The sequence below is a fragment of the Drosophila miranda genome, chromosome XL (assembly GCF_003369915.1).
Source record: "Drosophila miranda strain MSH22 chromosome XL, D.miranda_PacBio2.1, whole genome shotgun sequence".
NCBI classification, from domain to species: Eukaryota; Metazoa; Arthropoda; class Insecta; order Diptera; family Drosophilidae; genus Drosophila; species Drosophila miranda.
The window spans coordinates 12,437,505-12,462,019 of record NC_046673.1 but is presented as its reverse complement, the minus strand read 5'-3'; the positions used below and the strand labels follow the sequence as shown (position 1 = coordinate 12,462,019).

The 24,515-nt window shown below is 39.9% G+C and overlaps 1 protein-coding gene across 21 annotated transcripts in view; it reads left to right on the top strand.

The window, feature by feature from the left end:
• LOC108164597 (small conductance calcium-activated potassium channel protein) overlaps positions 1 to 24,515 on the top strand; it is a 69,581-nt gene that overhangs the window by 33,913 nt on the left and 11,153 nt on the right. For 9 of the 21 annotated variants that reach the window (XM_033388009.1, XM_033388013.1, XM_017300430.2 and 6 more), the window contains 6 exons: positions 6,891 to 7,036; positions 9,136 to 9,355; positions 9,443 to 9,544; positions 14,988 to 15,304; positions 16,202 to 16,306; positions 24,031 to 24,166. In XM_033388009.1, the coding sequence (XP_033243900.1) occupies positions 6,891 to 7,036; positions 9,136 to 9,355; positions 9,443 to 9,544; positions 14,988 to 15,304; positions 16,202 to 16,306; positions 24,031 to 24,166 (1,026 nt within the window). Of the gene's footprint in view, positions 1 to 6,890; positions 7,037 to 9,135; positions 9,356 to 9,442; positions 9,545 to 12,349; positions 12,356 to 14,987; positions 15,305 to 16,201; positions 16,307 to 21,410; positions 21,547 to 24,030; positions 24,167 to 24,515 lie in introns of all 21 variants that reach the window. The other 12 variants (XM_033388001.1, XM_017300433.2, XM_033387986.1 and 9 more) reach the window with 6 other exon arrangements.

The following is a 24,515-nucleotide window of genomic DNA, read 5'->3' as shown; positions in this document are numbered from 1 at the left end:
GTAGTCGCAATACCAGGGCCCTGCTTTCCTAATTGTTCTTTTTGGTGCGCTTTCCCTCCACTGAGCCACTGAGTCACCTTCTTGGGCGCTCGTCTTGTGGCTTTTTGCAATGCACGAGTATTGTAATGTCTGTGCGGCGCGGAGGTTAACGCTACAATAGGGTTAGATATATATTGATTTTCGATCATAAGAACCTGCAACATGCAAAGCAGCCCAACCAAACACCTCAACACTCGGCCCTCAACAGCGGCACCGCACCGCACCGCACCGCACTACTGCTGGCATCGTCTGCCCCCAGTGTGGCAGTGTGACACGCCCCGCCCATTGACATTATGGCCATATAGCCGCCACATAGATACGACTTTGGGCTCTGGAGGGTTGCTTGAGGAATGTCCCCCTGTCATTGGGGGCCTTATCATTATTATATTAAATGAATGCGCCGCTTTGGCACGCTCCAAACGCTCCAAACGTCCCAAGCCACTATCCCACATCCACTATGGGCCCCCGTGCCACGTGCCACACGTTTTGTGGTTGGTAGGGGGAGGGGGTGCTTGTTATAGATGTGTAAGGCCTGTTCCGGCAATCAATCTTTTCCAGCAGATCTCTCATTTTTATACAAAGAAAATAACGAAACGCCAAGAAAAGAAACGAAACCGAAACCGAAAGAATGGAACCGATTTGATTAGTGATGAAAGGCAGGACGAACGCCTGTCAAGACCCCTTAACGATGAAGCTACTAGTAAATTTGTGACCGAATTGTGCACTCAGGGTGAACTAATTGCGTAATTCCAAAGTTTCACAGACTTCCCTAACACACACACACACACACACACATGGAAAAAAAGAGGGAAAAACTGGGGGCTCGTTGTAGGTTTTCTTGAGGTAAAAGCAAAAATATTACTTATCCGCCTAATTAAGCTCCAACAAAGCGAACACTTCATTATATATTTCCTGCACTCGACACACGACAACAGTCGCAGGCGCAGACAGCCACCGACAGAAACACAGGCAGAGAGAGAGAGAGAGAGAGAGGGACAAAGAGAAAGTAACACAGAAAGTTAGAAAGAAAGAGAGAGTGGGAGTGAGAGTGACGAGAGTGTATGGGGTTGATGCAAACCAAATGTAACCTTAATGTATTGTGAATTACGTTAAATTTATTAGGCAACCACACAACGGAAAAGGAAATCAAAACCAAACAAAGCAAGACGAAAACCGAAGTTTTTTATACTCTTTAATTCAGTAATACAAGAAGGTGCAATGACAAGAAGGTGGCAGGACTTCTAATATAACATATTGATATCATGGACTATCTGATACACATGGATAATCTTTGATTAAACTTTGGTACAGTTGCCTCAAAGTATGCACAGTAAATTATCTGACACTTTGTTGGTTTATCGGTTAGAAAATGATGGCTTCATTCTTGCAACGTCCTCGTAATTTTTGCCACAAGCGATTCTATGCGAAGGAGATACTTATATGGACGATTCCACTTCAATCATCATAAAATGTTAGTACATTTCTGAGATTTATTGCACAAATACTGGTGGCAGTATTCCGGTTTAACTTAAATGAAATTTTGATCAAAATTGTTAACTAAAACCTCTCATATTTCTCATATCTCAGTTCCACCTTTCCATGTATGTATACAGTTTTTGTAGCTTGTAGGTGTATCTCAAGTCCTGCCCAAAATTGGGGACACTCCTCTGATACCCTGTCAGGATGTGTACAGCCCTGTCGAGAGGGCGGGGTGGTGCCTAATCGGTTTCGTTAGGCGTTTCTCCCAACTCCGTTTCTCGCATTCGTTTCCCCCCCCCCCATTACCATTTCAGACCAATTTTCCAAGTTTCCTTTTGCCGTCGTCTAGTTTTTGTGTGTTTCTTCTTTTGATTCGTTTCATTATTTGCTTCGTTTTTGCGTGCTGGCCGCGTTTTGTATAGGAAACTCGATAATTTCCACCAATTTCCTTTCACTTTACCACTTTATCGGTGAGCGTGTGTGTGTATGTACCTGCGTGTGTGTTTTTCTATACGTTTATGTGTTGGTGAGTGGAGTATGCGTGTCGATGCGAAGCTCATAAAACTCTCTGTGTGTGTCGTTGTCGTCGGGACGGGGGCAATGAGTATGTTAATTTTCGTTTAAAGGTGAGAACGCAGGTGAGAAACAATTTTGGGGCGTGGCACACATACACACACACATGGTTTGCTAGTTTCTGTGTTCGTGTGTAAGTCGTATGGATTTGAATAAGTACATACATGGGTTAAACGTGAGCCTTAAACACTTTGACAATTATAGTTTTTCTGTACACCATACAAATATTTTCGTTGGCTGAATATTGTATGCATAAAATATTACATTTTATGCTAGTCCTCGTCATAAACGGATGGGTGGAAATGCACCCAAAAATAGCCCCCAATGGCATCGAAAATCGTTCCACTGACGGTGAGGGAAAACCCTTAAGAAATCCACTGAATTCTCGTCAGTTGGAATGAAATGTCTATTCTAAGAGTTTGAAACGTGAGGAAGGATTCTGCAGGTATATGGGCAACCTTCTTGGATAAAGAGAGTATAATCCTATCCTCCTTATGAGATTCTCCTAACAGCAAACGTCAGTTTCCATGGATTACCTTTCACATTTGCAGCTTTTGCATGTAATTTTCTTCATAAGAAAATTTATTTGCCCCACATTTCTGTGGTGTTTTTTTTTTTTTTCTTAGGAAATGCCTGCAATATTCATTGACCTATAAGAAAATCATTGATTTGCGAATGAAAATTCTTGATAAATGTTTACTGCATTTCTTGGGGTTACATCGACGGCATTCACATATTTATTGCACTCTTCAATGCGTTGATGGCATTTATTGCCTTGTAAGTTTTGCCTTTTCAGGGATTTTCTTTCCTTTTAATTGCCGTTCAAGCTATTATACTTTTTAGATTTGTTCTGTTGCACACAAAACATTATTTCCGTCCATTTTTTTTTTTTTGTATCTTATAAATTAAAATATTTATTAGGAAAACTTTAAATTAAAGTTCCACAAAGCTGTAATATATCAAATGCTTTCGTATGTATTTGAATGTAGTTCCATGAGTTTTACATACTTCAACTTTTCAGTGAAAAGGGGGGGAGAGAAAGGGAGGGAAAGCGGAACTCTTGTAAGCCTTGATGAAATTTTAATTAAAAGAAAACTATTAATTCTTGCTTTGGAGTTTTTTAAATGGGGGGAAAAGTATCCTAAAAGCCGAAAACGATTTCAGTTAATCTTCCGGCAAGTGCCTCCGCTTTCTCCCACACCCACTCCGACTCCCACTTTGCTCTCCGGTCTTCTTTTTTCTGTCGTTTTTTGTAACTGGGCCGCTTGTGCCGCCCTCCAACTTAATTAAGAAATCCAATTAGCATCATTGACATTAGATGTCCTAGAAATATGCGCAATTTGTTTTGTTTCGTTTCGCCTCGGTCTGCCGCTCCATTGTGGCATGCAGCCACATGGCCCACGGCACAGACACAGACCGCCGCCAACACAGCCGACACGCATCTGCCGAAAAATAGATTTTCCTTTTTGCATATGTAGACAGGACGGACCTCCGCTCCCGCTCCCCCTCCCCCTCCCCCTCCCCCCCCTCTCTCTATCTCTTTCTCTCTGGGGGCATGCCGCCCCATCAACCCACTTCACTGGCACACACCCACACTCCACACCCTTTACTGCTGACAAGTAGGCGTTGATGTTGCTGTTGACGTTGGTCTCGTGTGTTCGCCCCGAACCGCCAGGCCGACCCGCACACTCCCTTCCCTTCGCTTCCACTCCTCACTTTCCGGCGTTGCGTGTGGCCCCAAAAATTGTGCGTGTGTGGACTCCGGGGGAATGGTGAGAGCAGGGGAGAATGAAAGGCCACGCAACGAGCAAACAATAACAAACAATTGGGACTCCCCCTCGATTCTCTCTCGCTCTCTTTATCCTTCTGGCTCTTTCGCTTCTTCACTGATTTGTGGCCCTGAAAAGTATGCTATAATTTTGTGCTTCTCATCATTTCTGCTTGTTTTTTCTGCGTCGCGGGCTCTTAGATAATGTTTTCACTCATATTTTTTGATTGCAAATCAATAATAAATAAGTAACAAAACTCTACCACAAGGAAGCTCTCATTTTGTCGGCGACTCTACGTTTTATTGCTTGTTTTTGTGGCCCTTGAGACTCTCTCTCCCAGCGTAACGTAGCAGTACTTTTTCTTAATGATTATTGATAACATTTGAAGGGGTATAAGTTTTTCTTTTCGCCTTCAGTACTTCCGGAGACTCCTTATCTCCTTCTATCTCTCCATCCATGTTTTCTTTTGTATTTCTCAACCTGAAAAATACATGTTTTACTTATATCCCATGAAGCCAAATTTATGTTTTGGCCACCAAAATACTCTATTTCAAATCATTTAAGACTTCAGCGACTTCTTAGGCGACTTTAAAGGAATCTCTTGTCTAATCTCTGAATCTGTTTGCCCCAAAAAGTATGCTATGCTTTTGGGAGCTCTCATCATTTCGTGTTTTTATTCCATGCGTGTGATTGCATTTCAATGGCTGGGAAATGGTTGGGGAAATGCACCCAAGGGAAGGCTTATCCACACTTATCCCCCCTCAACCGCTCCCGAAGCTTAATGAATTTGTCAATTTATGCACATGATCGCTTCGGTGTTGAGCTAACAAACCGCCGGAAATCCCCTGTCAAGTCGTCAGTCGGCATCAGCATCATCCCCACTCATCGGGCTTACAAACAGTTACAAACTACAGACAGGAGCAGAGAAATGGAGGAGCGGAGCGGAGCAGAGCAGGAGTCACGTTCAAGCAAATCTACTTAGCATAAACCAATTCACCCACACAGAGAGACAGCACACACGCATACAGATACAGACACAGATACAGAGAGGGACAAATAGAGAGACAGACAGACAGAGAAATGCTGGAGGAAAGCATTCATTACAGGGGAGTGGCACAGGCCAACGGTGGCCCAAGGAAATGTCAACTGACAAACAGCGAAAGCCAAAACTGATTATGGCTTTCCCTACGAGACAGAAACAGAGAGGGAGACATTCATTGAGAGACAGACAACACAATCTGCACTTGCAAATGAACAGAAAGATACACATGTGTGAGTCTGTACACTTGGAGAAATCGGGATACTCCAAGTATCCATTTCTAAAGCGGTGGTTACCAACCTTCCACCATCTGAAACAACATCATTCTGTGGTATAATCTTACAGAAATATCTCGTCTACCCTATCGCAGAATCCCTTCCTCTCCCAGTGTGGCTTTGCGGCAAAGTGTGGGCTTTTAGCTCTCTCTCGGTAAGACCCTCACTATGCAAAAAAAACCCGAATTATTTCCATTTGTGTATCTTTCTCTTGAAGTGCACTGCCCTTCCAGCAGCAGCCAAAGTAAATTTGCTCCCGCAACTAAATGAGAAATAAAGTTTAATTTGTAAAAAACAAAATAGAGAAATTGCTCGAAAGAACAACAATGAAAATTAAAATACAAAAACACCAGCGACAGAAGATGGGTATCGGGACGGGCGGGGAACCCCAGCCGAAGTGAAGAGAAAAAAAGTTAAGCCCTTGCTCTGGCGCCCAGTCACGTAGTAGTCGGTGCTGCTGCTCCTATGATGTGCCGAAAGGGGGTGGCGGTGGAGCTGGAGGATTGAGCTGCTCTTTATAAACAAATATTTGGATTTAGCAACGAGTCCTAGTTGGGGCAGTACTGCGAGGACGAGTCCTAGGAGGGGACGCGTATGAAAAGCAATGAAAAAGTAAGGAAAGCAAAAAAAATGGTATTTCCAAGCGGAATTTTAGGCAGTCTCTATGTCTGTCTTCTCTCTAGTTTACGACTTTTACTACTTTCACCCTCCCATGCTCTCTGTCCCTCTCTCTCGTTCTCTCTTGGCGCCCATTCCTACAGCTTATGCAAAACCGCACCCATATTGGAAGGCAAAAGTGGGGAAAAGTGGCAAAGGGGATTACTTATCTTTTAGTTTTCATTTAAATATGAAGACCAAAATTGTACACACACGCAGTTCTATGTCTTGCCTTCTCTCTCGCACCCTTTCACTGGCTTTCTATCTCTCTCTTTCTTTTTTCACTGATTTTATTTGGCTTTTACTTTGGCCTGCCATCATAGATAACGGGGGCTGTGGTAGTGGGACTCTAGTTTTATTTTCACGCAAAAATTCTTCCTTTTTTCACTTGAGAAAGAGATAGAGATAGAGTGAGAGAGCGGCAGAGATAGATGCATAGTGGATTTTGCTGTTATTTTCTGTTTCGTTTACCATTTTTTTCGCTGTTTTGGTTAGACAAAAATAATTGGATTTACACCAAAAACCAAGAATCAAGATGAAACCAGAGAAATTCCACACACAGAAGCACAGAGAAGGAGTGAGAGCGAGAGGGAGATGTCGTCATTCGGTTGAAAGAATGCGGAAAAACACAGCAGGGAAAAGGGCACCACCAAATGGAAGATATTCATAAGTGAAATTTTGTAATTCAACTGGAAAATTGAGGGAAAGGAAATGCGGGAAAAGGTATTCGAGAAGATGGGGGGAAAATAAACTTCTTGTGATACTTCTCATGCCCTTAAAGGTAATCCTTTATTGGATTTGCGTTTAAGCTTGAGAGAAGAGTTCTTCTGAAAGTACCCCACGTTTGTAGTGCCTAAAAGATCTAGTCCACAATGGTAATGTATACTATCTGTATTTATTTATGTGTCTATATAATTTGCCATCTATGTAGATCCTTCACACCGATGCTAGTCGCACCCACAGATTACCAGATACCCAGAAACCAACACACAAATCATATTTATAGTAATATTCAGATATTATGAGCTTAATTATAATGAAATTGAACCAATATTTTAGCTCCGCAAACCGGCGTCGACACTGTCAATTCCTGGCTCGATGAAAACACCTTCCATTGCGAACCGGGAACAGATCTCATCTGGATGCAACGAAGAAGCGGCCGAGGCACTAGTGGGTATCCACTCAGACTACCCTAGGTATGAAATGTATGTATAGCCCGATCCAGAAACCCCATCGCAGATCCTAGAGTACCTAGAGTATGTATACACCTATAAGCCTGCACTCATCATCAAAAACCCAACCCATCCACCATCCACAATCCTCGACGAACGCTAGATCGACGCTAGAGGTCTGCATGGCTACAAGCTGAATGAGCCCACACATTCATTCATTCATTCGCATTCATTTTAAAAAGTACAGGGGGATTATGATGAATACATTCATGCAGACCTCCATGCAGACCGAAACAAAAGACCAAAGAGATAAAGCGAAAAGCTACTGAATGCTTGACCCTCAACGGATTAAAATTCAAAATATTTTACATTGAAGCTATAAGTACCGATACGGACACAGAATAAAAGGGTATACAAAGGTATATCCATATCTTTCCCGTGTTCCTGTCGTAGATTTCGGGATGAATTCTGTCTTGAACGTGATTCGAACTCGTTTCGATCGATCATGTACCGTGTCGCTGTACCCTCAAAGGTCGTTTACATTATCCGATTACTCGCTGCAGCTACTCGTCTCTTACACACACGTTGGTATAGACCTTCGCTTGTGTATACTTTTCCAAGTCAATAAGTACTTTGGTAGGGTCTCGAGGAAACGTTGGCTTCCGGGAGAGATAATAATAATAATAATCCCCTTGGCAAGGTTATTAAAAAGAAAAAGCGGACAGGAAAGGAGAAGTTTTAGCAGGAGAATTCCGTTTCAATTTTGAACACTCTAAAGTCAATTTCTCTTACGAATCCCCCCACTGTTCCGGTGTCCGGCGTCCGACTTCCACTGTTTCCCATAAATCTCTATGAATGTCGTGGACGGAAAGATATTTTCCCAAGCAATCACGTTGGCAATTTGGCACAGTTCAGCAGTTTATAGAGAGACAAATGGTGGCAGGAGAGGGGAGAATGGATAGCAGGAGGCCGACTACGGACTATGGCAATGGCTATGGGATTCGAGAACGAGGACAGCCCCCACTGTCCACCCCTGTGCCATCTCATACTCTTGGCCGCCATGCTTCTGTTTATCTGTGTGTGTGTGTGTGTGCGTTTTCATTTGTCAGCAAAATTTTTATTGGCCATCTTTTGCTCATCCATATGTACGAGAACGAGTATGATTACGAGTATGTGCTTACGTGTGCCACTGTGCCCGTGTGTGTCAGTGTATCCATAGGATACAAATTGATATGACACATTTAGAAAAGAGCCAGAGCCGGAGCCCCAGCGGTAGCCATAGCCATAGCCACAGTCGGAGCCACAGCCACAGCGAAAACACACAAATCTGTCATTCAGGATAGCATTCAGGATTTATTGAGGTGCAGACCAGAGTTCCAGCGGTGCGCATTTCGATTGAGTTGGGTTGACTTAGCCCCCCCACCCATCCAGGCCTCTAGCCGGTCACCCGGTCACAGCGCCTCCTCCTCCCATATACAAGGATATCTCCCAACAAAATGGTCCGTGGAGCGAGCCACTCAAGCATTAGTCAGCGATCTGTGGGGTTCAGGCATATGCAAATGCCACTCGAACATCAATTCAGCGTACGAGATGTAAGGATTCATTAGGATGTTAAGACATAGCCTTGGCAACCGATTGGAATGGAGAAATGGAACACGATAAAGGCGGCTAAAGTGGCAAGGGAACAATTAAAGGATGTAGAACCGAATGGAATAATATTGAAGATGGGTTTTGTGGTGCTTTTGATTTTCGTTCGTGTCCAGGGGGAGACAGGAGGAGGCAATCAGAATGAGACAAAGTGAAATGTGTTGGAATACAAGAAGCAATCAGATAGCAATGGACTGCCAATAGACTCACGTAGTCGTAGAGTGAACTATCCATAACACTCTCCTATAAGTATCCCTAGAAAACCATCAATCGCTAGACATATAGACGAAAGGGAAGGCGGAATATCATTAGTTCTTTGTAAAAACACCTTAGGTATAGTCCCCTAATAGTCCTAGCAATCGATCTATTGATAGTCGAATGAATGAATAAATGGATGGGAGTGGGGGTTGGCGAGTGTGCGCTTATATATTGGAGATTGGAACCCAGAGCTCATGGCACTTTTCCCACCCGATTTCCATTCTTAGGTATATGGAAGAACGTGCTCTTACTGGCGGCAATACGTCCAGGAAGCCATCAACAAACTCGGCCAAACACAAACCCAATGTGGGCTATCGCCTGGGCAAGAGGAAAGCCCTCTTTGAGAAGCGCAAGCGCATCAGTGACTATGCCCTGGTGATGGGCATGTTCGGCATCATCGTGATGGTGATTGAGAACGAGCTGAGCAGTGCCGGTGTCTACACAAAGGTAAATAGAAACGAGATACTGTCCCAAAACAAAATATCACAAATATATAATTTGATTTTCTTTTTCTTTGTTTGTTTGTCTTTGCAGGCATCGTTCTACTCGACAGCGTTAAAAACCTTAATATCTGTTTCGACTGTGATTCTTTTAGGACTTATAGTAGCTTACCATGCTTTGGAAGTGCAGGTGAGAGTGAGTGAAACATTGTATTATCTTTTCCAGATGTTATTTGATGTGTTCTTGCTGATGGTCGTCGTCATCGTTAACTGTTATTAACGTTGCCGTGCCGTCACTCTCGCTCTCACTGTCACTGTCATCTCTATATATAACCGATACCCGGAATCCGCCCGCCTCCATACCATGCTGTTCCCCAACCCTGCTCCATTCCAATGTTCCCCGTTCCTACTGTCTCACCATCTCATCTTGGTTTCGTTTGTTTGTTCGCTTGTTCGTTTGTTTGTTTGTTTGTTCGATTGTTTGTTTGCTGTTTTCAAACATTTTCTTGTCTCTGGTTTTTGATTTTCGTTTCCCCCTGTTTCCCCCCGTTTCCGTTTCCCGTTTCCCGTTACCCGCTGCCCGTTTCCCATTTGTGTGTTACCTTTCCCTCCTCCCGCATATTTTGGGCAAGTGAATGGGCGAGAGCGAGAGAGAGATATTTACTCCTGCATGCATGTACCGTTAGAGAACATCCAGAAGAGAAGTGGAGTGCGAGTGAGAGAGAGCGCTAGTGCGAGTGCGAGTGCGAGAGTGAGAGAAGAGTGAGAAGAACGAGTGAGAAAGAAAACTGCGTTTCCGTTTCCGTTTACCCATTTTTAACATCTTCCACACACACAGCCCGTCCACAACCCCCTTTCAACCTCTCACCACCCCCCTATAGCCCCACACTCTTTCTTTCACGTCCCCTCCTTCAACCCAACCGCCAAAAAAATTCGTTTATCTCTCGCTTCATTATATCATTTCGCTGGCCATTTTTCAATCATATTCGGACTTCCTTTTGTTTTTCGAGAATCCCCACACCTTACCTCCGTCCTGTCGCCCGTTCCATTGTTTCGCTCAGCGGACAACCAACCACCCACCCGGTACCCCATTCCAACGCCCGAAACCAGAAGATCCGCGCAGGAAGCAGAAACATTGTACATACAGCTAAACCATTATTCATTCACCCAAAAAAAAAAAAAAACTCACCTTAACCACCACACCACTCTTTTCACCACAGTTCCACAATTTCCTTCTTCTTTTTTGGTCCACCCATGCGCTTTAATCTTTAATATTTAATCTATCGATTATCGAGTACCAGCGAAATCGAATTCCAAGCTAAGTCGAATGAAATTTTTAACTCAATTTCTCGTATGTTTTCCTGTGGTCCGATCTATAGTAGGGGCTTTTGGGAACGTTTCCTTTCAATTGAGAAATATCTCTGATTTAAAATCCAAAGCGTTAATCAAATCGATACTTGATCGCGATTATTGTCCGGCATTAAATGGTCCGTTCCGTTCCGTTAACCTAGCGTTCCATTTCATTCGTTTCGTTTTGCGATCGATACAAAAAACTTCTGGCCCCAGCATATTCCAGCATTCCATTCAAAAAATCGTTCGTTCTCGTACTCGTTTACCTCCAATATGCGCTTCCAGTACCAGTTGCATGTACAGCACCATAATTTGTTTCATTTTTGGTCTTAAAACTATGATAACCAATGATGATATATGATCATATCTATATATATATATCTATATATATATATACTATATATACTCATAATATAAACAATTTCCACTTCTACTTCCTCTTGTTCTAATTAATTAATTACTTATTGGTTTTGTGTTACATTTTTCTCGTTTCGTTCAAAAACTAACTAACCGCAAAAAAACAAAAACAATTAACATAAAAAACAAATAAAAACCAAAAACCAATAAATCTTATTCTAGAAATGTGTTAACAATTAAATATCTAGCGTAGCATGAGTTAATTATCAACATATGCATATATTATTATATTTATAATTCCCCTACCGATTTTTCCTCAATCTGAATAAAATCTCACATGAATATTGTAGAAATCGGTATGGGAATTCTTTGTTCTTCCTTGTTGGAATCTAGTTGAAATTTTTCGTAGAAAGCATGGGAGCATATACAAATTTGGCTAGTACGTAACTCTATTGACTATCTCTGAACATGAACCGAAACATAAATATATATATATATATACTTATATACTTACTTACTACAACTACAGCAATTATTATCTACTAGCATACATACAGTACTACCGATAAAGACTCAATGAGATCTCAATGAGAGCCGAAGAGAAGTGGAAGAAGATAACCCTCTAAGCATTTGTTAGCTTGTGTTGGAATCGAATTCTAAAAAAATGTGAAAATAAAAAATGAAAAAATGGAAAATTATAAATAAAATCGGAACAACTGTGACTCTCTGTGGGGGCAAAGTCCTGTGTTCAGTTATCGAATTGGATTGGTAATTGATGTCGATATCGATATCTACACATGCATATCGCTATCGGTAGTCCGAAAATCAATCTCGCAATCGAATCGAAATCGAATCAGCAAAATCAAAACAAAAACAAAAACAAAAAAACCAACAAAACTCAACAACAACAACCTCAACAACTCTCACAACGCATCCAACCATTTCCATGTCCATGATTCAATCAATCAAAAGTCAGGTCATTCGAATCAATTGTTCAATCATCGATCAACGATCAGTTTGTCAGTCAATCAACCAACCAACCAACCAACCAACCAACCAGTCAGTCAATCAGTTAATATATATATACTCTCAATTTATATATAAAAAAAAAAAACAAGAAACCCCCCCCCGCCCAATCTCATAATTCGTATTCTTCACACAATTTGTTCTCTCTCTCTACAAAAATATATAACTCCGATTAAATGTTTATATATATAAACCCCCCCTTAAAAATTAATGTTGATGTTTACAAGTAAAAATTTAATATGTAATTACCTTCCATTATGCTTTGCAGAATTCAGTAAGTAATACTTATTATAATATCTACCATACATACTTCAATATTTGTGAGTAAATCCAAACAAACAAAATACAAAAAAAAAATACCAAAAAAACAATTACCATGCATAGTGTAATGTACCATATACGGAAGCAACCAAATACCAAAAACCAACAGAACATATGCCTAGAGTAGCAACAAAAACCATAGATCGTACTTAGAGCAGACGTACTCGTATATATGTATATCTATCTGTATATATGTATGCATATGTATCTCTCTGTGGATGTGTACGTGTACGTGTACGTACGAGTAGTGCCAAACGGAAGACAAAAGCAAGCGGCTGCAAAATCGATGTTTAGTTGAAATCGCGTAACAATAAATCGTTTGTATAGTGTATATAAAATACTTACTCAAGACTCTACTCAATTTTTGATTTCAATTTTTATGTTACGTTTCTCCGTCAAATACTATAAGCCACAACAGCTACAGATACAGATACAGCTACCGAAACAGATACAGATACAGATACAGATACAGATAATACAACAAACACGCTGTTCAAGGCAATTGCTTGGCTGATATGAACAAATTGTGGCTTAAATTGCACCCCTGAAACTCACTCAACCACCGAACCACCGTCTCTCGCAACAACCTCTCCCGTTGGCATTGTGTGAAGCCCCAGAGTGCTGCACACATGCAGGCCGATTGGTTAGCCTTAGGCAGGGACTCTTTCTATATAATTTGAACAATTCAAATACTCATTATTTATGGAGCAACTATCGAACGCATTTTTATTTCCGAATACGTCTAGAATGAATTTATAAATTTAATTTTTGTTAGGTTTTTTCTTGCAAAAATATGTGTTCTATATTGTAAAATTATCCTCTCTAGAGTCTGTCTTTCGCAGATTTTAAAAGATAAAACTTGATTCCACAAAGTCATTTCTGTTTAATGTGTTTCTAGTTCCTGTTTTCTGTTTAACCAATCGGCTTGCATACATAACCCCACAATGCATACAACATACCAACATAGCAGCATACAAAACACATACATACATACATATGAGCATTCCCATTGCTAAGTCGATACGATACTGAATTTTGCAATCAATCTAATCCAATCGATATGTGTATCTATCAAGCATCAATCCCCAATTCCATTCATCACCCAAAGTTTAAGAAGCTTGGAAGAAGAATTCAACACAGGACTTTGTGACTATTTTGCCGTGTTGAAGTGTTTTTTAGACCTAGTGGAGCTCTAAGATAGCAGCAGATCGATGGGCGATGACCGTGAACTCGACTCTCGATTCGATTCAATTCTATCAATTGCCGTGTGTCCGAGTATCCGCGTATCCAATCAGTCGGCTTAACTTGCGAATGCTTCATATGCAATCAGAATACAATAACCACACACCAATTATAACTCGAACTCAAAATCAAAATGCACTGACTGTTGTGCCACTGATAGACATAGATGTTGTACATTCGATTGTAATCTACTATACTCGTTCATACATATGTACGTACATATATATATCTATATATGTATATATTGTATAGCTGTGTAATTGAGCTCTGTGTTGTCCCAACTGCACTGCTCCTGCTCGTGTCTCGAATACTTACCTATAATGAGAGTGAGTCCTTGAAGGAGTACTCGTACTCGTACATGGCAATCAGGAAGCGTCCCTGGCCCTGGCCCTGGCCCTTGCCCTTGGTAGCGGCCCCTTGTGTTGAGTCTTTAGGAAATGATTGGGCTCCGATACCAATTTGATTTGATAGCGAAAATCAAAACAGAAATATACGAAACCAAATCGAAATCGAAAGCGAAATCGTAATGAAAATGAAAAGGTAAAACAGAAAAGAAAAAGAAAAAAAACAAAATAAATAAATAAAGAGAAAATCAAGAATGATATCGAGTGAAATGTGCTAATTACACGTGAACACGCACGCTGCTTTCTAGTAAGTACTTGCATCTTACACATAGACACACACATTTACCCCCCACACACACACACACACAACTAGATACACAAAAATATGGATAGAAGCAATGCCTGGATATGCCGCACACATGAGAGACATGGAATCACGGAATTTCGGAATTTCGGAGAAGCTTCTTACAACCGCTTACAAAACTTGAACTTGACTCAGGGTTTTGCTTCCCAGCTACGTAAAACCACAACTGCACCAGTAACACCACCACCAATACCACCACCACCACCACCACGACACCTACCATTGACCCACACACACACTCAGATGCACCACACACCCACACACCACACACCCACACACCACTCAACACACACACACACCTCATGGACGTTGTACTTGTCAAATAATTCATGCTCGTATATTTGAGTGTAATTCATTTTGTTTAGTCGCAAAAAAACTATCGAACCGAATCAATAAATATCCAATTATAATTAATAAATCATATACTTGTTCTCTTTTCTTTCTCGTCCTTCTTGTTTCTCTCCATATCTGTACTTTTTGCCTTCGGCAAACACGATGATAATAATGACTATATATGCGATACGAAATGCAATCCAAAATGCACTCCAATCAAATTAAATTACATACAAAACCCAATCGAATCGAATCAAATCAAATCGCAAATGACTCGCGAATGAAATTGTCATCGGTCTCAGTTATTCATGATAGATAACTGCGCCGACGATTGGAGGATCGCAATGACATGGCAACGAATTAGTCAAATAGGGTTAGAACTTTTTATATGCGCTATACATCCAATTCCTGGCGAATACTATTTCCAGTGGACGACGAAATTGGCCAATAAGAATAAAACAATTGGCACCGAAATGGTGCCATATGACGTAGCTTTATCATTACCTATGTTCCTTCGATTATATTTAATATGCCGCGTAATGCTGCTGCATTCAAAGCTATTCACAGACGCATCATCACGGAGCATCGGCGCTCTCAATAGGATTAACTTTAACACAAGGTATGTCACAGACACCCCCACAACCCCATCCAACCCATCCACCCCTGCACGTTTGTATGTACAATGTACATACATACATAAGTCTATTCAATTATTCAATCGACCTCGTCGAGTATATACTCGCTTGTCGCTAATGGAAAATACTGTAAAGTAGGGATGAGCAACCAATAAAAAAGGTAAACAAAATGACTGTAACACTGCGGAAATAAATATCTGGGCCAAAGGAAGATTAACCAGTTCATTATGTGTAGTTTCTCCAAAGTTACTCCTTAAATTTAACGTTCCTTAGACACCATTAGTCGTAGCCAATAGTCAGAGAAAATGATCAATATCCGTACAACATATACAAGGATACGAGGACTTATTTATCTAAAACTATACTCCATGTCCGCTTGCTTTCTAACTCGTTGAGCACCTGTCTCTCAGCTGGTATTCTATTTGTCTGTTCAATTATCTCCAGCCTCCGTCCATCCAACTGTCTGTTAACCTTTCCGTCCGTTTGTTCGTCTGACCTTCATTGTGTGTGTGTCCGTCCATCCGTCCGACAGTTCCATCCACCTGTTCATTTATCTGGCTGCCCCTCGCTCTGGCTGTCCGCACATATCTGTGTGTGTGCTCTGGGGTCTAGCTGTCCATCCATCTTTACGGCTTTGTCTGTTTTGAAATTAGGTCTCTAGCTTTGCCCTGTCTGTCCGTCTGTCTGTCTGTCTGTCTGTCTGTCTGTCTGTCTGTACTTTGGTCTATGGATGGGTATATCTGCCTGTCTGTCCATCACAATAAACGACTGGATCTCGCAGTGTCTTTAAAGCTCACGGGAAAGCGAGTTGGGCAATCATACAAAATATATCAATGAAATTTAATATAAACTCTTTTTTGATGATCCTTCGACTCTTGTAGATTCGTTTTAAAAACTCTAATGACAATATGCCCGGGAACGGTTCTATTGGTCTTCATGGTCTCCCTGTGGATCATCGCTTCGTGGACGCTACGTCAATGCGAAAGGTAATGGTCATATTCTGTCCTTCTATACAAATACATATATAAACCAAATATATATATACTTTATACATGATATGATATATATTTACTTGTTCTGAATTTGAATTTGATTTCTTTTTCGTTATTTTGTATTTTATTTTGGATTGTATCTCAATTTTTGAGTTGAACTTTCGTTTTGATTTGTGATCTTAATGGTTGATTGGTTTTCGGTTTTCGGTGTTACGTTTTCTAAGTTCTTCCGTTTTCTTTTTCCTATTAAACGTTATCCGTAATCCGTTATCCGTTATCCGTTATCCATTATCTGTTCTCCGTTTTTGTGTTACTCTGAATACCATTTCCGTTTAACGTTCTGATTCAATGTGTTTGCCACTAATACTTTGACATAACTATTATACGTATGTATTTAATATCGATGTATGTATGTACATAAATGTATGTGCTAAGCATTGCGTAATGTCTTCTCCAAACAAAAAACAACTCCAAAACAAACTCCAAACTCCAAAACTCAAACTCCAAACTCAAATCTCTTTCACAAGTTTTTTACTGTACAAAAATGTGTTTAAAGTTTAAAGTTTAAAGTTGAAACAAGAACTATTCGTTGAACGTTGAACTATTCGAATCGAATCAGTGAAATATTAACTCCCATTGTGGGTGAAGGGGGGGAAGGGGATTTGGGGGACTTGAGCACAGCCCCAGCTTGCAACACAACCACACACAAACAGTACACGAGTGTATCCCCCCCAAATATTTTTTGCTTGTTTCATACATGATTCAGATATTACATGTACTCGTAGTCTCCCCCCCCCCCCCACACACACACATACACACAACACCAAACACCAAACACTGTACCCCAAGAACCGAGTTCGAATGCGAATGCAACTCTGTAGCATCTGTTGTAACGGTATATACAATACAATCGAATCGAAATGCAATTGTCAGTGTCACGTAGCGACGAAGCCAAATGGATAATGCTTGCATGCGTTTCAATTTATTTACATTTGGCATTCGAGTTCGCTTGTTTTTCCGCACTTCCACTTCCTCCTCCATTTGCCATTTGCCATTCACCACTTCCCCATCCTTCCGTCTGGCTGTGCCACCAAACAGCAGCACCACCAACACCAACACCACCACGACCACCATCACCACTGGCCACCAGGCCCCTTCCGAAAGTGATTCTCCCGAATGTTTTGTTATACCCTTGCACCAGAGGGTCAACTGAAATTTGTCCGGAGCCAAAGGCATGTCCCATTCTTGACAAGATTTAGATGCATTTTGGAACCAGGTTAAACAGTGGAGCTGGATCGCTGATTATAGTCTGCACGGAATGGATTATCATAGGAGCTTTTTTGGGAACTTTTGCTATGTTTCTTATGAAAGATCTTGTCCTGTTATACTGTCATAAAATCATCATACATTTCAGCCATCATTTGCTTTGAAAGGGTATTCAAAAGCCTTTACGAAGGACGATGTTCCGTTAATTTGTTTTCTTGCTTGCACATATTTTTGCCAATTTCATCCACTCTCTCCCCGCATTTTTCTCTTTGTTATGTTGTGCGTGCCTGCAAAATTGACAGCATACAATTTATCGATACATTCATATACATACATATATGTGTACACTCTTGCACTTATCGCTTGGCGGATGGCTGATGGGGGTTGGGGGTTGGGGGTTGGGGTTGGACGCCGAAACAGAAGAACTGCAGTACAGAACAGAAACACAAACCAACAACAGACTGTGTAGAATTGCAGAATGCATTGGGTGGAGACCTCTTAGTAGTGATTTGATTGTCATGCCTACATGAATATACTCCTAACCCACTTTTGTACAGTTTGTCATTTGAAATTTTTGCAATTTGTTTTCAAAATCTTTACATTTTGTTGTTCTTTATGTTTTTGTTGCGTGAATGAAAGTGTATGCTCGCTCGCTCTCTCTCTCTCTCTCTCTTTGATCTCTCTTTCTCTGCTCGTCTTTGCGTAGTTTTGACTTCTTTCTATTTGAAAATATATAACAGCATTCCACTATTCCCCCGTTCCTTTACCTGAACCCTTGCTCCACTCTCCACTCCCACCACGACGTAATAATGGCGCACACAGCTGTACTTTCTCTTTTTCTTTCTCTATGTCTCTCTCTCTCTCTCTCTCTCTCTTCTTCTCGATCTGTACTGCACTGGGAAATGCCTTTGCATATGTCCTGTACTATTTCCCATATTTCAAAACATCCAGTCTTTCGCTCTCTACATCGCTCTCTCACTCTCTTATTGATCTTTTTGTTGTTCTATTGAGATTCCTAACTTGTTTTCATTTCCTAATTTTATTGTGGATTTACGGTGCTCCTTATGTTTTGTGTACCTGCTCTTCAGTTCATGGGTGAAAACAATGAAAAACTAAGAAAAAACCAAAATAACAAAACAAAAAAACAAATATAGATTCTTACATCGCATATTTATTTATTCAATTATTCGATTAAGCTTCAACTTGTGGATTGAACTGCGCCTGCATTTGCTGTAGATCATATCGTACTCGTATATGCGTATGCGTAACATGCGTATATACTATCTATACATACATACATATATTCGTGTATCCTTTATATAAAATGTAAGCCCATTCATTATACTTGGGACCTTCTCTATATGTTCATGTACATCATCAGGTACATCATACATATACATACATATGTACATCAGATCAAGTTGTTGTTGCTGTTGTCGTTTGATGTCATACCATATTTGATGTACTCATGTACATACATGTCCCATACAACATATGTACAATATACATATGTGTGCGTGGAAATCGGGAAAGCAACTTCACAGCCACACAGAAAACAGAGACAGCTATAAACCATACAGAACAGAGACAGAAACAGAAACAGAAACGGAAACATATCAAAATACAGTTCAAACAGTTTCTCCCGCCTCTTCTTCCTGATACTTTTTCTAAGCCTTCTTCTACTTCGACTTCTTCTACTCCTACCGCATATATGATAGATTGTTAAACATGATTCAAATTCCTTCGATTTCTTTCGATTACCATGTTTTTTTTTAAATAATTTTTTACGTTTGTTTGCTTTTGGCTTTCTGAACATTGATTTTTAAATGACAACAGTCCAAGAAAACATACATATATATGAACAACAATAAAAATACAACAAAAATTGGTAGCGAAATGAAAGAGAAGCAATTTTCGGAGTACACCTATCTATATCTCCGCGTATACCACTTCCTTTTCCCATCCAAAAAGTAAAAAACACAAACAAACACAGACACATACATATATATACATATATATATATATATCTATCTATGAATCCGATTTTGATCCTAAATATTTGAAACCGAATTGGCATTGCTTTCATCTTGTGTTTCTTTTTTGATTAGTTTCGTACAACATTCATATAATAGTCTCTATAAAATATCTCAATGTTTTCGTTTAACGTAGAAAATTTGGTAGTAATTCTTTAGTATCCTTTTCTTTTTTCGTATCCAAAGTCTTGAAGAGAGTCGTGTATTTTATTCAAGAATTATACAAAGTAAAACTTGTCGTCTATTTGCGTAAATTCTTATTTATTTCATTGTAAGTGGATATGTATGTATATCTGTGTATGTGATCCATCCATATATGTGTATGTATATGTGTATCCTTGCTATGTCCTGTGTGTATGTATGTACGTGCGTATTATTGGAGATCCTTAGCACCATACGCATGCATCCAGTCGGAATCCAGCGCGCGAGTCAGCATAGGGCAGCCAAATGGCAAAATCCAGGCATTCGAAAGGATCCCACAGCAGTAAGGGATACACGATAACACACACAGGCAGAGAAAGCTTTTGGCATTCATATGATTTTTCACATTGCAAAAACACACGCCTCAGAAACATCTCAGATACGCGGTGCCAGCAGATAGTGGATGGCAGCCAGCGGAGTGATGGGGCCCCCAGGTGGGGAGTGCGGGGCAAACAGCTCTCCGATGGCCCTTTTCCAGTCATCCTGCATGTCATACAATATATACAGAGTAACCGTTCAAAACCCTCATTTCCAATACCCAAAACTCCCCGCTTAACCGCTCTACCAGACCCGCAAAAAAAAAAAACAAAAAACAACAAGTCTCATGCCCCAGCAGCAGCAGCAGGAAGAGGAGGAGGAGGAGAAGGAGGAAGAGATATTTGAGCCGATTCGAAACTATAATTATATATACAAACTATAATTATTAAATATTATTCGTGTCATTGTATATTTCCAACTATTCGTATCCCCCAATTCCCCATGTCTTCCTTATATCTATCTCTATCAATCTATCTATCTTCTATGTTGCTCTTCAAATCTATTTGAGGATTTTTAATTCGTTGCCCAAAGAAAACAACAAACCGAAAGGAAAAAACAAAATTAATTTCCTTTAATTTCATTTTCTTTGTTTTACGTTTAATTACTCTCTTTCTTTCTTTATTCTTCTTTTTTCTTGTTTTATGTTCCTCTTGATTGTTTTAAATTATTCTGTTGTTTAATTTCCTTTGTACTTATGCGTATTCTTTAATACTTGGAAATTTTCTAAAAATAATCAAAATGAACAAAAAATACCAAAATTGTATTCTTTTAAAGCAAAACAAAAACAAAAAACAAACCAAAAAAAAAAACAATTGAAAATTTAATCCAAAAAATGTTCACATAATTTCACATCTGTTTATTTGTTTACTCCACTTCTCACCCTACTTCTGTATCCACAAATTGCAAAAATACCAACCAACAACCAAAAAAATATATATTGAAATCGAATACCAACAAATACTGCAACAACTACCGAAAAAAATACCGCAACCAAAACGCTTTACGCCTCTGAAATATGAAAACTGTATCAAAAATATTTACTGAAAAACGTAAACCGATCACAAAATACCGCAAAATATCAAATAAATATAAAAAAAACATACGTATCATAAATGAAAAACTTTAATTTGTTGCCCCCCATCAAACACCAATGTATTATAAAATATAAACAACTTTTGATTGAAAACCGCAAACAATTACTAAAATATCGAACCAAAAAACAAAAAATACCACCGACATTCGACATATGTATTTGAAATACTTTCTGTACCATGCGGAAGGTTCCACGATGAGGAGCACGCGAATTTGCTAAACTCCATGTGGCTCACGGCCATCACATTTCTGTGTGTCGGCTACGGCGACATTGTGCCAAACACATACTGTGGACGCGGTATCACCCTCACCTGCGGCATGGTGGTAAGTATTTCCTACAAAAAGATCCCCAAAAAATACCCCAAAACTATCAAAAATACCCAGAAAAGTACCAAACAAAAAACTAGTCAAAAACTCCATTTATGATACCCTAACGAAAAAAAAAAAAAAAAAAAAACAGAACAGAACAGAACAGTTGCAAAAAGAAAAAAACAAAAACAAACAATAAATAAATACCATAATAAGAAATACTATAAACAATAAACTACAATAGAACTACTAGAAACAACAACTATTACTCTTACAACAAACAAACAACAAGAACATACATCATCAACAACAACAACAACAATAGCAACAGCAAAAGCAAAAGCCAAGAACCAATATGTGTGCACATATGTACATGTGTACAGTATGTATGTAATCGTATCGCATCTTTCCTTTTAAACATTTTTCCTCGAAGAGGAAGTGCCGCCTTTGAGGCGCCTACCGCCCCCAAGTTCATGTAGCGAGGCTAAAAAAAAGAAAACAGACAGCTCGAATATATAGTATATATTATAGTAATTGTACCTGTCAAATCACGCATGCAGCGTCGTATGTGGGTGTGTACTCTGACCCGATCCGATCCGATCCAACCCAATCCGACGCCTGACCTGACCTGGCTTTTCTTCGGGCTGGTTTGAGTTCATACCACCACCACAGCTCCCCATTTCCCCCCACCCGCCCACGCCCACGCCCCAGCACACACACACACAATCACACACAGACAGAGAAAAATACTATATACATGTGTATAAATTCAAATTCCTATATCAAAATCCATTTTGATGGGAGGCACTCGTGGTAGTACTCCTACACCCATGGCCATAACCATATATCCATCCGTACATATTGAGATGATGCCGTTCTGTCTGCCCAAATCGTCGCCAAAAAAGAGGGGGCGACTCGCCCTGTCTCTCTCTCTCTCTCTCTCTCTCTAATGCTCTGTGTGTGCTTGTGTCTGGTGGGGATTTCAGTTGTTTCTGTATTCTTTTTTTGCAGGGCAGTTCATTTCAGCGATAAATAAATATTAACATATCTACATACATGACATGACATGCATATATACATATCTACTACATGAATACATACATGATACATACATCTACATGAGTGTGTGTATATCTACATGTGCATTTTACACTGTTGTAAATCATCACCAAAATCTCCACCCACTCCGTGTGTGAGTGTGAGTGTGTGTTTGAGTCGCTGTAATATAAGCATATGCATACATTATATAAGTATAAATATATACACTCGAATATCTGTACATAAGAGCACACACATACGTTAACACAACAGAGCAAAGAGCCACCCACCATTTGTACTATATGTTTGTGTGTATTTGTCACTATTTCTGCTTTAAAGAGCGAAACTTTTATTTCCATTTCCGCCATTCCCTCCACTCTCCTTCTGCAAGGAGGCAGGACAGAAACAAAAACAGGACTCCCCCTCTCTCTCTCCCTCTCTCTGTCTGTCTCTTTTTGTTTGCTGATACTGAAGCGGAACGACAGCAGAAATCCAACAAACAAATCTTTGTTGACAGCTCCAGCAAATTCTATTAATGTCTTCCAAGTGTATGCCTGTGGCGTGTGTATGAAACTGAATGTGTGAGTGTTTGTGAGCGCTTTCTTTTGTTGTTTGTTTTGTGCACCAAATCCTAGATGGTCCCACTACTACAATCGTTCGTTCTACTTCCCCATCAACAGCAAACGACAACAACAAACACACATCTGATCACAGATCACAGCTCTCACCTTTTGCTTGTACATCCAGAAGAACAACCACCTCCTCTACCCAGTGTGTACATACTATACTTCTTCCGCTATCCACCAAGAAAGACAACAAACGGTTGCGTCGCCTGTCCATAACCTCAAAACCAAAACCAACGTTCTTTTGACCACTACTGTACCTGTGTGCCTCGTCCATTTCTTCCACGTGTTCCACCTGTTTCCAATTCTGCAGAATGCCCGTTCCAACGTTCCATCCTTTTCAACTACTAACTTTGTTTGATTTTCTTTATGTTTTTGCGTTTTTTTTCCGTTGCTTTCATATATTTTCCGTTCCGTTTCGTTTTCTTTTCCGTGCTTTTGGTTATGATTTGATTTTTTTCTGTACGTTTGTATGCCTTTCGTTCTGTTTGATGAATATGTATCTTGAATTTACTTGAGCCAAATTTATTTTCAACGAATTCTTAAAGTTTATTTGTACATTAAGCCAACAATACGATATTTTTCTCTATCTCTCTTTCCCTCTCATTTAAAATATATAAAAAAAAAAAAAACAAACGCGTCTATGCAATTTGACCCCCCTGAAACGAAACTTCAACTGATCACTGCGCTCTATATGCGAACCAAAAAAAAAAAACCCATATACCATATGCCCTATGCCAATATTAAACAAATATATATACTTGTGTATATATTTACGACAAACCCGAAACCAAAATATATATATATATATATTGTCGCGTACTCGTTTATGGAACAGATTTCATGATGAAGAACATGCGAATCTTTTGAATGCAATGTGGCTGATAGCAATAACATTTTTGAGTGTTGGTTTCGGTGATATTGTTCCGAATACGTACTGTGGACGTGGTATCGCTGTCAGTACAGGAATAATGGTGAGTTTTTAACAAACAACTACAACTACAACAAAACTATTACCAACAATTGCACACAACATAACAAAAAAAAAAAAAAAAAAAAACAACAACAAAGAACTATCATTTATCGATCAATCAACTATTTTCAAATAGTACCTATCGGTTTCAATCTACCGATAAAAATCACTTGTAAATAATTACATAAACTGCATACGAATGTTGCCCGCCCACCCGCTCCACCACAAAAAGCCAGTCGCCACCACTCCTAATCAAAAAAACCAAAAAAAAAAAACTAATAACACTAGAATCGTGTTCTGTTCCTAGGTAAATGTACATACATATATACGTCAATTAGTAGTGGAATCAC